The 16,837-nt window shown below is 46.0% G+C and overlaps 1 protein-coding gene across 12 annotated transcripts in view; it reads left to right on the plus strand.

The window, feature by feature from the left end:
• Positions 1-16,837, plus strand: part of NAV1 (neuron navigator 1) — a 369,462-nt gene that overhangs the window by 328,991 nt on the left and 23,634 nt on the right. For 6 of the 12 annotated variants that reach the window (XM_056815718.1, XM_056815720.1, XM_056815717.1 and 3 more), the window contains 11 exons: positions 490-787; positions 1,538-2,228; positions 2,994-3,437; positions 4,009-4,050; positions 6,170-6,318; positions 9,337-9,507; positions 10,618-10,670; positions 11,696-11,719; positions 11,834-11,911; positions 15,206-15,289; positions 15,564-15,675. In XM_056815718.1, coding sequence (XP_056671696.1) covers positions 490-787; positions 1,538-2,228; positions 2,994-3,437; positions 4,009-4,050; positions 6,170-6,318; positions 9,337-9,507; positions 10,618-10,670; positions 11,696-11,719; positions 11,834-11,911; positions 15,206-15,289; positions 15,564-15,675 — 2,146 coding nt within the window. The remainder of the gene's footprint in view (positions 1-489; positions 788-1,537; positions 2,229-2,993; positions 3,438-4,008; positions 4,051-6,169; positions 6,319-9,336; positions 9,508-10,617; positions 10,671-11,695; positions 11,720-11,833; positions 11,912-15,205; positions 15,290-15,563; positions 15,676-16,837) is intronic. The other 6 variants (XM_056815722.1, XM_056815725.1, XM_056815721.1 and 3 more) reach the window with 3 other exon arrangements.

Below are 16,837 nucleotides of genomic sequence, written 5' to 3' on the forward strand. Positions count from 1 at the left end.
GCAAGTCACTTGACCCTGTTTGCCTCAAGGTTCTCAGCTATAAAATGAGAGAAAGAATTGGCAAATCACTCCAGTGTCTTTGTCCAAAAATAAATAAACAATCCCAAATGGGGTCACAAAGAGTCAGATAAGATTGAAATACCTGAAGGAATCTTCCAAGGTTGCTGGGGGGTCAAACTATTCCAGCCCCAGTAAACCAGACAGACAGGGAAAAGAAGAAAGTCAAACCCAAGTCATTTCACCATGATTTTGTAACAACAAAAAGACATGTACATACATATGCATCATACATATGTTATCTTCCCCATTAGAATATAAGTTCCTTTAGCGCAAGGACTTATTTTGCTTTTTCTTTGTATTCTTGGTTCTTAGCAAATATGGCAAATACGGAAAATGTTTGTTGATTGATTATGAGCATGCATTGACCTCTACATCTGGCAAATAGTCCATACCACGCCTCACTCTCTCCACTTCCCTTCCTCACCCCAGTTACGCACAGACTCAGAAAAGCGATCTCTGGTGGAGAGTGGGCTAAGCTGGTTCAGTGAGTCAGAGGAGAAAGCCCCGAAGAAACTGGAATACGATAGTGGTAGCCTTAAGATGGAGCCTGGGACCTCCAAGTGGAGGCGCGAACGACCAGAGAGCTGTGATGAGACCTCTAAGGGTGGAGAGCTGAAGAAACCTATCAGCCTAGGACCCCCAGGGTCCCTCAAGAAGGGCAAGACCCCTCCAGTGGCCGTCACCTCACCTATCACCCACACAGCCCAGAGTGCCCTCAAAGTAGCAGGTAAGCCTGGAGAAATGTCTATCCTCACTTGAAATCTTCTTTACTCCTGTTCTTGGTACCCACCCATGGGATGCTTCTATAGGCATCCCAGTGGTTCCTTTGGGAATCCTTTTACTCTTCTTAGGCACTAGGACAAATTGTTAAATAGCCCCAGAGAAGTTGAGGCACAAGAAAAGGCTTATTGCCAAGATATTTGCTTTCTCTCCTAGAGAAAACTCCAAAGTGATCAAACAGCAGCATGAGACAGTTTTGTTGTTCATAAACTTCCCAGGCCGCCCCATGGATATCTTTCAGTCTTTATCAATATCTCCCTCAGAACTGTTGTTGCCAGTTATTTTCTTCATTCTCTAGACTCTCCTCATGATGATGATGATGATGGTGATGATGATGATGATGATGATGTTGATGGTGATTTTGTACTCCCAGAACGTTTGTTGGGTTTAGTCCCTTCTTGACCCTCTTGGTGGATCATCCATCCCCCCACAGCTATTAGAATGTCCCTGCCATGAAAGCAGGGTACCTAAACACTTGGGACCTTTCTAAAACAATTCCCTAGGAGCTCCTAAGAGATTTCAGAATTTTCCTCCATTGCCTAAGTCTTCCTTAGCATATCTGTTGCCTGTTCAAATCTGACCAGATCTGTAGTCTTTTGGCCAGAGCCCTTAGCCTTATTCAGAGGGACAGAAAGGAGCTCAAGGAAAGGAGTCAGTCCTTCATTCCCTAGATTTAACCGCCCTTACTCTCTCCTAGGAAAACCTGAAGGGAAGGCCACAGACAAGGGCAAACTCTCAGTGAAGAATACTGGATTGCAGCGTTCTTCTTCAGATGCTGGCCGGGACCGCCTTGCAGATGCTAAGAAGCCCCCCTCAGGCATTGCCCGACCCTCCACCTCAGGCTCCTTTGGCTATAAGAAGCCTCCCCCAGCCACAGGCACAGCCACTGTCATGCAGGCAGGTGGTTCAGCCACCCTAAGTAAGATCCAGAAGTCATCGGGCATCCCAGTCAAGCCAGTGAATGGGCGTAAGACCAGCCTGGATGTCTCCAATACCACTGAGCCTGGATTCATGGCTCCTGGGGCCCGTACCAACATCCAATACCGCAGTCTGCCCCGACCAGCCAAGTCCAGCTCCATGAGTGTGACAGGCAGGGGCGGACCGCGTCCCGTGAGCAGCAGCATTGATCCTAGTCTCCTCAGTACCAAGCAAGGTGGCCTCTCAACCTCGAGGCTGAAGGAACCTTCCAAGGTTGCTGGGGGTCGGACTACCCCCGCCCCAGTAAACCAGACAGACAGGGAAAAGGAGAAAGCCAAAGCCAAGGCAGTGGCCCTGGACCCCGACAATGTTTCCTTGAAGAGCATTGGCTCACCAGAGAGCACCCCTAAGAATCAAGGGAGCCACCCTCCAGCTACCAAGATTGCAGAGCTACCACCAACCCCACTCAGGTACTCTTCCTCTCCCTTCTCTTCCCCTCTTCTCTCTTCTTTTCTCCTTCCCTCCTCATAGCCCTATAATGACAAATGCTCATATTTGCATAGCAGTACTATAAGGCTTTTTACAAAGCACTTTTCTCACAACAACCTTATGAGAATTAGCTCAAATATTATTCTTTTCAAACAGGTTTTTATTAATCTTTTATTTTTGCATCACTTTGATTTCCCCTCTATCTCTTCCCCACCAGAGAACCATCTTTTTATAACAAAGAAAATGATTTGTTTATTTCTTAAAAGAAAGAAAAAGAGGAAGAGAAGAAAAATTAAAAACAAGTTGAGATTTTTAAAAACCACCCTAATGTTAAATTCAATATTCCAAACCTCTGGACCCCTGCTTCTGAAAAGGAAAAGGGGGAACCATCTTCTTATCTCTCTTCTCTGGGACCAAGATGCTTCTTTATAATTTAGTACAAATATTATTAACCCCATTTGTAGATGAGAAAGTAGAGGCATGGAGAGATTAAATGACTTGTCCAGGACAGAGCTAGGAATCAAACCCAGTTCTCCTGATGCCCTGTCTTAACTACAACATGTTGTTGCCCATCATACATGACTTCTGCTACATTAACCTGCAGGGTTCTTTTCCTCTGTGTGTCTGCTGCCTTTTCCCTTTGACTATCAGGGTCCATGCCTCCTTCTAGTATTTCCAACAGCAGAGTCTGCCCACAGGGAAGTGACCCTTAGTAAAAGATGTTTCCTTGATTTGATTTCCCTTAGAGCCACATCCAAGAGCTTTGTCAAGCCTCCCTCTTTGGCTAACTTGGACAAGGTCAACTCCAACAGTCTAGACCTACCAACCTCCAGTGAAGTCCATGCCGCCAAGATCCCGGATCTGCATCCTCCAAGCTCAGCAGCGGGTGGTCCTCTCCCCACTTGCTTTGCTCCCAGCCCAGCACCCATCCTCAATATTAACTCAGCCAGCTTCTCTCAGGGCCTGGAGCTTATGAGTGGCTTCAACGTCCCCAAGGAACCCCGCATGTACCCTAAGCTCTCTGGCTTGCACAGGAGTATGGAGTCACTACAGATGCCAATGAGCCTGCCCAGTGCCTTCCCCAGCAGTACCCCTGCCCCCACCACACCTGTACCCCCTGCTGCACCCCCAGAGGAAGAAGCAGGGGAGCTGACCTGGAGTGGGAGCCCAAGAGCCGGGCAGTTGGAAAGGTAAGAGAATGGAGAGCGGAACTGTCTACTTGGCCCTAGCCCCATGCTTTTACTTGCCAAATTAACATAGCTGACTGATCCTTCTCACCCCCCAGTCCAACTATCCTTATTGTCTCTATTTCCAGCAAAATTCTCCTAACTTAAGCTTTGCTTCCTAGTTCAATAGAGTGTTTAGCCTTCCCAAGAGTAAAAAGGCTCTCCTGGGAAATCATACATGACACACTCGGGGGCTTTTTCTCTTTTTGTTTATGGAAATAAAGTAGTTCATTGTTCCATCAAATTTGGATGCCCTGTAAGTCCCCAGAGTCTGGCCAAGTTCTCTCCAGTCCTGTAGTCACAAATGCTGCCTCCTGAGTTAATACACATAGCCCTTTCCATCCTTTCCATTCATATATTATTTTGTACTCTATTTATCTATGCACACATCTCCCTCCTAGACGTAGTAGCCCCTAACATTTAAATCTCCCTAGCATCTAGCCTCATGTTATGTACATAGTAGGTGCTGAATGTTTGCTGCATGAAATGGAACTTATCTGAACATACGTGACATTCTTCTCTTTCATTTCTACAGTAATCAGCGAGATCGGAACACACTTCCCAAGAAGGGGCTCAGGTAACCCTAGACACGATTTTCTCTTTTCTTCTCCTTAAGGCCCTTTTGCCTTCATTCCTAACAGTTCCTTTCATTCTCCCTCCCCTGCCTTCGCTAGTTTAGTGACCCAGTGTCTAGGCTACACATGAGTTATGAGTCAGCCCTATATGAAGTGTTCTTTCTTGGTAAGAGGAAAAACAAGTTTCTGCAGGAAAACGGTGATTTGCACACAGTAGGTGACTAATAAAAATTTATAAAATGGAATTGGGACAATAAACACACCCTCCTGCCTTATTCTATTTAATGTTATTCTGGGACAATCGTATTTCTGGAAATCCATTTTCCTTAGACCCTGTGAACAAGAAAAACATTCAATTGTTGGGTATAATTTAGATAGCCTTAAAAGGGGCATCTTATGTTGCCCAAGCCATTGCAGACCTGCTGGTGAGCCAATGATTATAGTCATAGTTATCTATTTGAATGTGACATGTTTTGGTGGGGAAAAAATAATGGATTTGCAATTGGGAAACATGAGCTTCAGTTTCCATTTCCACAAAATGAGAATAGTATTCTAACTAACCTCAAAGGTTGTTGTAAGGAAAGGGGCTTTATAAATAAGAAAGAAAGGGAGGAAAAGGGGGAGAGACAGAGAGAGGGAAGGAGGAGGGAGAGAAAGAAAGAGAGAGAGAGAGAGAGAGAGAGAGAGAGAGAGAGAGAGAGAGAGAGAGAGAGAGAGAGAGAGAGAGAGAAGAGGAAGGGAAGGAAGGAAGGAAGACAATGGAAGGAAGGAAACAAAAGAAGGATGGAAGGAAGGGAGGCAATGAGAGGGAGGGAGGATGAAAAGAGGGGGGAAGGAAGAAGGGAAGAAGTAAGTATTAAGTGTCTATTATGTATTAGGCACTGTACTAAGCATTTTATTTTATTTGTCAAACCCTTACCTTCTGTCTTAGAATCAATTCCAAGACAAAAGAGTGTTCAGATCTAGTCAATTGGGGTTAAATGATTTGTCCAGTGTCACATAGCTAGGACATATCTGAAGTCGAATTTGAATCCAAGACCTCCAGTGTCCAGATCTGGCTCTCTATCCACTGAGCAACCTAGCTTTGCTAAGCATTTTACAAATAACTCATTTGATCCTTACACCACACTAAGAGATAGGAGCTTTTGTTGTCCCCAATTTACAGTTGAGAAACTGGGGTGGACAAAGGTTAAGTGACATGCTAGACTTGAATTCAGGTCTTACTGACTCCAAACCCAACACTCTATTCACTGTTCCTGTTTCTACCTTCTGATGCTACCCAGAAATAACTGATATTGTTCTCATGATCACTAGTCAAATGGTACATTCCACATGTAGCCGTAGAGGCAACATGATATATAGTGAAAAGTTCTTGGAATCAGAAAGTGAGTCCAAGTCTTTGACTGGACACTTGCAAGTTGTATGAATAATGGCAAGTCATTTCTCTCTGGGTCTCAGTTTCCTCATCTGTCAAACAGGAATAATAATAGCACCTAGCTGTTTTGAGAATCAAATGAGTTAACATTTGTAAAGCAATTAGCAAATCTTAAAGTGTCATAAAATGCTAGTTGTTGTTACCCCTCTTGCAGTCTGATGGAGATTCTGGGTCTATATCCCTGTCTGGCTATTCTCCATAGAAAACTGGATTTTGGAATCAGGAAGATCAAGCAGCTAGGTGGCTCAATACACAGAGAGCCAGACTGGGAGTTGAGAGGTCCTGGGTTCTAATCTATTCTCAGACAATTCCCAGCTGTGTGATCCTGGGCAAGTCATTGAATCCCAATTATAGCCCTTGCCACTCTTCTTAGAATTGATACTAGGACAGAAGGTAAGGGTTTAATGAAACAAAGATCAGAAAGATTACGGTTCAGATCTCAACCCTAACCCAAAGTAGCTCATCTGACAAATACGAGGATTGGGTCTAGATGATCTCTAAATTCCTTTCTAGCTCTAAATCTATGATCCTGTGATCCCTCTGGCCCCAGGGATGTTACCAAAACCCTTGTCCTGGGCTCACAATCTCAAACCAGATCAGCTCAGGCACCCCTTCTCCTGGCCTCATCTAAAGCCCTGGCGCCATTTACATGTGCCAACACCAAACACCCTGGCTGCTCCCTACAGGTACCAGCTTCAATCCCAGGAGGAGACCAAGGAGCGGCGGCACTCGCACACCATTGGGGGGCTGCCAGAGTCAGACGACCAGTCAGATCTGCCTTCACCGCCGGCCCTCTCCGTGTCTTTGAGTGCAAAGGGCCAGCTCACCAATATAGGTCAGTGCTTTGCTATTCTTCCTTTCTTTTTCGGTCAATTCACTGTTGCATGGGAGGAAGCAAGGGTCATCCTTTAGGTCAGGAAAGTTTGTCTCTTGTTTTCCACCTCTGATTCAATTCACTGAATGACACATGATACATAACGGTAGTGGCTGTCTGTCACTGTTTCTCCATCCCAAACACAAACCACTGGACATTAGCAAATTGCTTTGGAATCTAAATTAGAAAGCTGCCTGATTGACACTTGGTCTTCTGAGTCTTGCCTGGGGCCAACATCATGCAGGGGGACACGGAGGGACAAAAGCAAATACATCAAGTGAGAGCACTGGCACCGGCACCTACGTCATGCTGGGGGCACAGAGGGACAAAAGAGAGTGTACAAGTTTTCCTGTGTCCCTGCTAGCATCACAACCAAGAAACAAACACCCCTGTCTCTTTGTCCTACCAAGCTTGGTCAGAAATAGGGCAGTATAGGACAGCTGGGTAGCTCAGTGTATTGAGAGCCAGGCCTAGAGATGGGAGGTCCTGGGTTCAGATTTGATCTCAGACATTTCCTAGCTGTGTGACCCTGGGTAAGTCACTTGACCCCCATTGCCTATCCCTTATGGCTCACACACTATTGATTCTAAGGCTGGATGATAAGGATTAAAAACAAAACAAAACAAACAAACAAAAAAAGACCCTAGAGCTTTAAAGTCCTAAGAGAGGGCTCAGAGAGGAAAAGCACCAAGAAAACACCACACCCAGCTCCCCAGCCTTACCAGTTGCTCAGGAGGGAGGGAGGGAAGGAAAGGGAAGCCGCCCTATCCCCAGGCATAGTGCTGACTAGGACAGGTTCTGCCCTTGGTCCCACCCAGTCTTTTCTTGCATTAATGCCCCGAAGGCAGGATATGACTTAGATGCTTGAAAGGAAGAAATGGTGGCAGCTGGGCACCACCACAAACTCCAGCTCAACAGGATTGTCAATAGGACAGAGCATGGGGCTGAGCTGTCAGATCTGTTTGTGGTGTCCATCTGGAAATCGCTACCCATGCCACTGCACAGGAGAATAAAGGTCCAAGTGGAGGGTCTGAGGGTCTGTAATGTGGCACTGCCCCATGGCACTGAGAACCTGCAACCGGTGAAAATGTGTGAAATCAGCAACCAGGTACAGGTACAGAAAAGACTAGAATGCTGAGAAGGGAAGGATTAAATAGCAATCTGCCGATCAACAAAGGTTACTTGGCACAGGGTAGAGACTAGCTGTTCCTTATCACCACAGAGAGAGTTAGACTTATAGTGCAGGCTTGGCGACTGAGATTAAACAGGAAGGGAGGCACTGAGGTGGCTCAGTGGCTAGGAAGCCAGGTATGGATACAGGAGGTCCTGGGTTCAAATCTGGCCATAGACACTTCCTGACTGTATGACCCTGGGCAAATCACTTAACCCCCATTGCCTTAGCCCTTACTGTTCTTCTATCTTGGAACCAATGCACAATACTGATTCTAAGATAGAAGGTAAGAGTTTAAAATAATAAGAGGGAGTGGGGTGGAAAGAGTTTTGTATGGAATGAAGAGATCTTTCTATTAGAAATCCATAAATCAGCAAGTACCTATTTTATCTATGTGCTAGACACAAAGACAAAAATAAAGCTTACATCTGGGAAGACAATGGGTACATATATAGACAATGAATACAAGATCATGGGTGGAGAGGGGCAAGGTCCAAGGCACTGGAGGAATCAGGAAGGGCCTCTTGGAGAAGATGGCACTTCAGCTGAGTTTCTAAAGAAAAGCAGGGATTCTGAAAGGCAGAGGTGAGGAGTGAGAGCACTCCAGACACGAAGGATAGTCTTCACAACGGTCCAGAGATGATAAATGTGTGAGGAACACCAGGAAGGCCAGTTTGATTGGACTGTATCATGGGCAAAAAGAAATAGCATCATCATAATGTTGAGAAAATAGGTCAGAGCTAGGTCATGCAGAGTTTTAAATGCCAAATAAAGAAGTTTATATTTGATCTAGAGGTAATAGAAATTCACAGAAGTCTACTGAGTAGAGGAGTAATTTGGTCAGACTTGTGCTGCAGAAAAAAATCTCTTGGCAGCTGTGTGGAGGATGGCTTGGAGAAAAGGGATTAAAGCACGGAATACAATTAGAAAGTCATTGCCATGGTCTGGAGGAGAAATGATTAGGGCCTGAATTGGGGAGGGGGGGTTGGGGGGGGGACAAGGTGAAAGAGGTGAGAGATGTAATGGATGTGGAATTGATAAGACTGGGCAACTGATTAGGGGGAGAGGGAATAAGGAATTGAGGGTAGAGGAAAGGATTTCCCTGATCTTCATGACTCTAACCTAAGCCTGACCTTACACCAAATAGGAACTAGTCAATACATTTAGCATTGTCTCTGACCCAGACTGGTCAGCTGCCTCCAAGCCAGGGGAACTCTGGGTAGGGAGGGTCATATTTCTGGCTACCCCAATGCTGACCCCAGTAGTAGAGGAACACAACTCCACAATAACCCCTGTTTGAGGAGGAGACTTTGTTTCCTTTGATGAAACATCTTGCATCCCACAGTTCCACCCACCTTCCCTAGCCTGCCCCAAAATTCAGCTCCCTTTCTTGGTCTCTGTGCTTTCAGTGGTAGGATCTTAGGTCCCCCCAAACTGTCAGTGATGTTTCCAGATATCAGAGCAATGACACAACTCCCATTTTCCTGGATTATTCTAAATTGCTAGGAGGTAATCCCAGAATAGCTGGCAGAAGTGAGAGTCCACAGAGATCCTTAGAACCAGCAATCATCTTTACCCCCTCCCTCTAGATTGTAAAGTCTTCTTTCCTGCCTCACCATCCCCAAACTTCCAACTGCACGCACACTCCCAGTGGCCCACTCGCCCCCTTCCTCCCCTTGCCCCAGTCCCTTCTGCCTTCCCACCAGATGTCTCCCACACACCTGCTGCTCCTTCCCCCAAGGGATTGGAGTGCTCATGACCCTGCCTCTTCTCCCTGCCCTCCCCCTCCCTTCCCTCTATCCTTCCAGTGAGTCCCACTGCAGCCACCACGCCAAGAATCACCCGCTCCAACAGCATCCCCACCCACGAGGCGGCCTTCGAGCTATACAGCACCTCCCAAATGGGAAGCACCCTGTCCCTGGCCGAGAGACCCAAGGGGATGATTCGGTCAGGATCCTTCCGAGACCCCACGGACGACGGTGAGACTTCATGCATCGCGGTTCACGCTCATTCCAGCCCAGCTGGGGATTCCTCTCACCCACCACTTCCACCACCACCTTCACCACCACTCCCTCCAACTCCTCCTCCTCCTCCTTTCCCTCTTCTACCACCACCACCACCACCACCACCAAATACACAATCCCAAGGACATCAAGTTGGGGCCATTCAGTTCTCTCCCCTTAAAAAGCCCTGGTGGCCCTAGAGACCTCAGAATGTCATTTCTAAGCACTGGGATATTGGGCCTGAGCATCAGCCATTGGGGATGGGGGTGGGAAAACAAGCATGAAAGAGTTAAGTGGGACCAAAAAGAGACCTTTTCCAATGATCTCCCCAGTTATGTGCCAATTATAAAGCAGCATGGCAGGTGCTTACCCTAGCTAGAATGAGGGACCACTTTGTCCCTCTCACACTAATGCTTCCAGGCTTAGATTTAGAGGGGGGATTTTTGTGTGGTCTTATCCATGAGAGCTGGGGCCTCAAAGGTCTAAAGGTTTCCTGGCTCTCCCATTATTATTCATTTCTAGGACTCCCATTCCAAGAGACAGACGTTCCTTAGAGATTTCCTTTGGTTCTTGAAATAGGAGCTTTTTCTTTACCCCATGTGCATCAGAGTGAATGTTCTCCACAAGATTCTTTCATCTGGCTAAACCCCAAGATTCTCTGGAAGACCCCAGAAGTGGGGGAGAGGAGACAGGCAAGACTACTGGATTGCCTCTGACCAGCTCTGATAAGAGACTCGACCTCCTCTGCAGCTACACAGCTTTTCAGACTGGGAAGGCTCATACCTTCCTATGAAATCTGCCTTTCCCTCTCTCCCTTATAGCTGAGTTCCCCTTGGACCAGGCTGATCAAGGAGCCAATACCCCTACAAAGTGGATTGTGGTCTCTTCACAGGACCTTGTCTTCTCAGCAGAGATCAGGGACCAGCTTTGGAACAGTTGGGATTCCAGTGGTCTCCCCTGCCCTGTCCCCTCTCTGTTGATTCCTGATGCCACCCAGAGTCCAAGTTCCTGCCCTGGAGACCTCCCAGAGACCCCTTTCCCCTAGAGACTCCCATTAATTCTTTGTATTCTGTTTCTCTCTTTCAGTTCATGGCTCTGTGCTGTCCTTGGCTTCCAGTGCCTCCTCCACCTACTCTTCAGTAAGAGCATTGAGTTGTCCTTCCATATTCCCCTATCTTGCTCTGTCTCTTCCCAGAAGCCCCTCATTGAGGGGTGACTTAGGAGGAGGGAAGGACTGTTTTCTCTTTAGATATCTTGCCACATGGATTTCTGGATGGGGAAGATGGCTTAGGACTCATAACAATTATGTATCAGAATTTTTGGATCCTTTTCTTATCTGCCACTCTGGGCACCTTTGGTGTCTCAGTTTCCCCTTCTGTAAAAGATGGAGAATCCCTATTTACCTTGGGTTCTAGCTATATTTGGATAAGGAGAAAATAATAAACTTCCATAACTCCTAGGTTCTATTCATCAACAACATTCATGGAGTGTTAGTCATGCATTGAATGTAGGAAATTCAAACTTCTGAGATTCTGAGTTCTTCCCAGAAGTTCTCTTCCCTCCTCCCTAGAGGCCAACAAGATAAAATATTTTCTACTGGCCAGGTAAATAGTTGAGAGAAGGGCAGGAGGCCTGTGCCCAGGACTCAGCAGATAGAAGAAAAAGGACTCCAGGTCATAGGCCATCAATATACAAGCAAACATCACACAAAATTCTAGTGATACAAAGGGGCCTTGGCAACTACTGAGTTCAACCCCCTCAATTTACAACTGAAGAAACTGAGATCCAAATACAAGATACAAATGACTACAAGGGATAATTAGCAACAGGGCTGGGATCCAAATGGAGGTTATAATTCTAACCTTCTTCCCATTCCACCCCTTCCTTCAAGTGAACTGGTGCCTTTTTTTCTCTGCCTGTTTGTACAATAATGAAATTAGTTCAATGTGGCCTGTAGGGAAATTAGCCTTGATTTCAGTCTAGTTGTGGGGTTTAGAGTGGGGTTCTTTGGGAAGGCAGGGGCATTAAATGGAGTTCCAGTTGCTCCCCATCTCTGTCATGCTTCTCTAAGTCTGCCCTGCCACTGATAACCCTGCCACCTCCATTATAACTGCCTCCTTTCTTTCTCTCCCTCTCTCCCCTTCCTCTGTGCTCCCTTCTTCAGGCCGAGGAGAGGATGCAATCTGAGGTAGGGTCCAAAAGCCAGTTTCTCTGCTTCTTAACATCACCACGCCCCTCTTCCCTCCCAGACCTTTTGCTTCCCCCCCACACCCATGAATTCTGTTTCCCTACTTTCTTGTAGCAAATCCGGAAACTTAGAAGGGAGCTGGAATCATCACAGGAGAAAGTGGCCACACTGACATCCCAGCTGTCTGCCAATGTGAGTATTTTCTTTGAGGGGGAAGACAAGAGGGAGACAGTGTTTGCCACATAAAGATATACTCTGCTGGGAAGAAAAGGAGGTGGTATGGTCTGTTATGTCTTCAACTCTCTAATCTGACCACTCGGGCAAACTCTTGACCTCATTAAGCCTCAGTCTTCCCACCTATAAAATGGGAAGATCCATTCTTGTGTGCCCCACCCAGTATGTGAGTTCTGAGGTTGGATAAAATCTTGCTTGCAAACAGCTTTGAAATCCCAAAAGGAAAAAAAAGAAAAAAAAAACAAGATTTATCATGGAGGCTATGCCAAGATTGAGGTAATCATGTCATTGACCTTAGGCTATCATGGCCCTGAAGTAAAATTATAAAACCCCTAAACTGGCTCACCCCACTGCCCTGGTGTTTATGATGTTACACAAGCAGGCAGCCCAGATCTGGGTCATCAGTATTCTCTTTGCTGACCATATCACCACATAGAAACTCAATTCCTTCCCTTACAATCTCCATTTCCTGTTAGTCTCCACAAAGAGCTAGTCGGAATGGTCTGAGCTTCAGGCTGGGAAGCCAGAAACTCCTGGTTTCTGCTGTCTACATGCCCCCAGTGTTAAGGTTTAGGATGAGTCATTTCCTATCTACTGGCCTTAATTTCCTTTTCTGTATAATGGGGAGAAGCCACTTCATCCCACTAGGCAGGGAGTATCTACTCCCTGAACCCACTAAAAGGGTAAACAAAAAACATAACAGCCCAACTGTGAATGGAGAGGGCGGGGCAGCTGTTTTCCCCAAAAATTGTAAACAACAGCTGAGTTGATCTGCAAGAACCATCCAAGTGTTCACACAAAAGTAGCCGTATCTGCAATTTCCGCAGTAGCTCCGGTTTCTCTCTCTCCTTCCCCTCTGGGGGATCCAGCTGCTGGGCCTGGGGAGACATCCTTGAACCAAGTACAACAACTCCCCACTCAAAACTAAAGTTTTCTATGTCCCCAGTAGAATCAAGCAGGGACTGCCTCATGCTGATCACACTCTTTCCCCAGACCCAATTCAGGAGGTATTCCTTGAAAGGTGACACCAGCTATGTCGGAAGTTCATCTTAAACACTCTTTCCCAGTCCTGAGGATCCATCAGAACTGAAACATAACTGGCCAAGGTCCATCATCTCTTCATATCCACTCTGACAGAGACAGAGACAGAGACTAAGGGGGAGGGTGGGGGGGCAGGTGATAAACATTATTATTTCTGATTAATTTACACTGCAATCTGCAAACCATCCTGTTGTCAGGTCAGGGCTGAAACAGAGCAAAGAGAAGAGATTTGGAGAATTTTCCTAGAACAGGAAGTTCCCTTTGACCAAAAAAAACAAACTCTAACACCCAAAGTGGCATATTCTGCATCCAAAAGGGAGAGGTCTTGTGGAGGCATTGAGCCTTCCCTAGCTACAGAAATGAACCCAGCTCCTTAGTCAGGTTTTCCTGTATTGCTTTCTCTAGCTCCCCTGGCTCTCACCCTGGCTTTATTATTTTTCCCACAACACCTAGATTGCAGAGACTTTGGGTGCAACCCAGAAGCAGAAAGAGAACCTAAACCATGACACCCCTCTCAAATGCCAGTGCAGTCCATTAAGTGTGACTTCTAACTCTGAGGTCTTTTTGCACCCTTGGCTAGTCAATGAGCCAAAGAGACTGGAAAGCCATTGGGAGAGAAGCCCAGCTGAGGAGGAGAAAGGTCATATATCCAAAAAGGAACTGACTGGGATATTGAAGGAGGCCGAAAGGAAGCTAGTTTGTCTGTAATGGTCAGGAAATCCTCTGGGGAAGCAGAAAGGTGGTCTGTTTACAGAGGGGAGTCAGAGAAAGCTTTAAAATAAGCAAAAACAGCAGGTGATGAGGTCAAGATGTCGGCAATTTTCCAGGCAGTGAGAGAAAACAGATAGCTCATCTACACACAGAAGAAACCCCTCTACCTGGGAATCCTGGTCCTCATAGTGAGAAAGAAACCTGATTGGAGACAGGAAGGGTTGTCTGAATTGAGGCATAAATGAGAGGGAGGGAGTGCCAGCTGGGCAGGGAGTGGGCACAGACTGGATTGGTGGCATCAGACATTAACTATGAGCCACCTGGCGTAGTGTCTGATCCTGAGGATTTCTCTAGAAGGTTCCCCACAGTTCAGAGTTCACTGTCACTCACCTAACATCCCAGTTTGGCTGGCCATCATATAGTCTTTGCTCTTTCTCCTGCCCTAATTTCTTCCCTCTCCTGCCCCTCAGTGTCACATCCGGTCCCTCCTCTGTGCATCCTTCTGTCTGTTGCCCATCCAGGGCGCAGGTTTAGGGTCAGGCCACGTGGGGATCAGCCTTGCCCAGAGCCCCTTGGCTCAATCCAAATCCTTCTCCAGTCCCTCTCAACATCCTAGCCTGGCCCCTAGTGGACAGACTATGTAATGGCCCTTAGGACAGATTGTTGATGGCAATCTCTCCCAGACCCTGCACAGAAGTCCTTGACCTTCATTCCCCTAAGTAAAGAATACAGTTAAAGACCCCCAAATTGAGGGATAAACAGGGAACAAACTATTAGCAAGCTCCTCCTTGGGAGAACAAAGCTGGAATATCCTATTCTCTAAAAGTCGGAGTTCTACCCTGGGGATCCATGGCTAGATTCCAGGGGGACAACATTACATTATTTTCACTAACTTTGGTGTCCTTTGCAATCCTATGTAATTAATTTCATGCATTCAGGAATATTCTCAGCACAGCGAGGTATCACTGTTAGGTAGCACAGTGGATAGAATGCTAGACTGAAGAGTCCAGAGGACCTGGGTTCAAATCTGGCCTCACACACTTCCCAGCTGTGTGACCCTGGGCAAGTCCCTTAACCCCCATTACCTAGCCTTTACCCCACTTCTGCCTTGAAACCAGTACACAGTATCAATTCTACAACAGGTCAGAATTTTAAAGGAAAAAATGGCTACAATATAGAATGTGTGAAGGTAGATTAGTATGAAATAAGCCTCAGAAAGTAAAGTGGGGCCATATTGTAAAAGCCTTTGAATGGCAGGCGAAGGAATATGGAGTTTCTTTATTTTAGGAGGCAGTAGGAGGCCACTGAAGGTTTTAGGTTTAGGGGAAATGGAGTGAGTAGACTTGTGCATTAGGAAAATGTCATTTGGCAGGGATTCATTTTAAAGGCATTCATTGACACTGAACAGCCCTAGAGTTGTTTTTTGTAGTGTTCCTCCCTACTCCACCTCGACCCCCAAATCTTAGGCCATTTAGAAGCCTGTCTTTGCATTTGTTTTAGGCTAACCTGGTGGCCGCCTTCGAACAGAGCCTGGTAAACATGACGTCCCGTCTGCGGCACCTTGCCGAGACAGCAGAGGAAAAGGTGAGGAGGCTGAAGACAAAGGAGCTAGTCTGAAAGGCTGGGTGATGGTAGAACAGAACAGGGAGGGATTAAGTCCAGTCTCTAAAGGCTGATCATTTTCCCATCTCCTATGGGTGCTGGGGCTTTCCATTGGGGATGGATGCTACAATCTCTCTGGGGCTTTTTGCTGGATTCTCAGCTTAGCCACCTTGGACATATGCCACTCCTCACCTCAACAAACCCGATAAGAATCTCCAGACTTCTAAATAATGATGCCAGGTTGATTTTTCCCCAGGACACAGAGCTGCTGGATTTGCGAGAGACTATAGATTTCCTGAAGAAAAAGAACTCTGAGGCTCAGGCTGTCATCCAAGGAGCTCTTAATGGCACAGACGTCACACCCAAGGGTGAGGTCCTGGGAAGCAGACAGAGGGTGTACAAAGAGAAGGGAAAGATGCAGTCTCATGGCCACCCATCCTCCAAACCAGGTGCCAGGTGGCATACAAAACTGCCAAGTGAGGCCGTCTCTTCCTTCCTCCTAGTCACTCTCCAGTCTGGTACAGGAACCAGTAAGTGAAAGGTGGACTGAAACTGCCAGTGCTAGCCTGCTGTCTTACTGATTTATAAACTGGCATTTAATGTTCAGCAGTAGAGTAAGAGAGCAGATTGATTTTGTAGGGTTAGTATGTTTCCACTGTTTTTTAAACCCTTAGCTTCTATCTTAGAATCAATACTAAGTATCAGTTCTAAGAATCAGGAAGAGCTAGGCTTAGGGTTAAATGATTTGTCCAGGATCGCACAGCTAGGAAGTATCTGAGGTCACATTTGAACCCCAGACTTCCTGTCTCCAGACCTTTCCAGACATTTCCATTTCCTGAGCCACCTAGCTACTCCCCTGCTAACTTTAACTGGAGTTTCGGGTCTTTTATTTTTGCCCCCACAGCTCAAGAACTGAAATACCTATCAGAGAGCTATAAAAATGATAATACCTTGCCTTTCCACAGTGCTCCCTACCGCAATACAAAAGGATTTTATTTATTATTATTGAAACCTCATCACACTGTGGGATGGACAAGTATTAAAACCACCATTTTTACCAAGAAGCAAACTAAAGCCCAGAAAAATTAACTGATCTGCCAGCCTCACAGTATGACTTGTTCAACCAATCAGAAAGCATTTTATTGACCTGTTATGTGCCAGGCACTATATTTGTACTAGAACTGTAAAGAGGCCAAAAAAAAAAACAGTCCTTGCCCTCAAGGAGCTTACAATCTAAAGAGAGAAACAACATGCAAACAAATGTATTATTCCTCATTTCATGTCTATTATATGAGGTTGTTCTCATTATCAAATGATTTTGAATGAGAATCTGCCCTAGACTAAGTGTTTTACCAAAGATCCAGGTTCTTCCCTCAAGGAATTTTTTTCCTCTTTTTTATGCTTTTTTGCCACTTTTTCTATATCACTCCTCAAAAATTATATTGCCCAGGGCAATGGTCCTGGGAAGTTTATTTGACAAACATTATTTTTGCCTTTTAATTTAGGGAAGCTTTAATTGAATTCATTTTT

The sequence above is a fragment of the Monodelphis domestica genome, chromosome 2 (assembly GCF_027887165.1).
Source record: "Monodelphis domestica isolate mMonDom1 chromosome 2, mMonDom1.pri, whole genome shotgun sequence".
Classification (NCBI taxonomy): Eukaryota; Metazoa; Chordata; class Mammalia; order Didelphimorphia; family Didelphidae; genus Monodelphis; species Monodelphis domestica.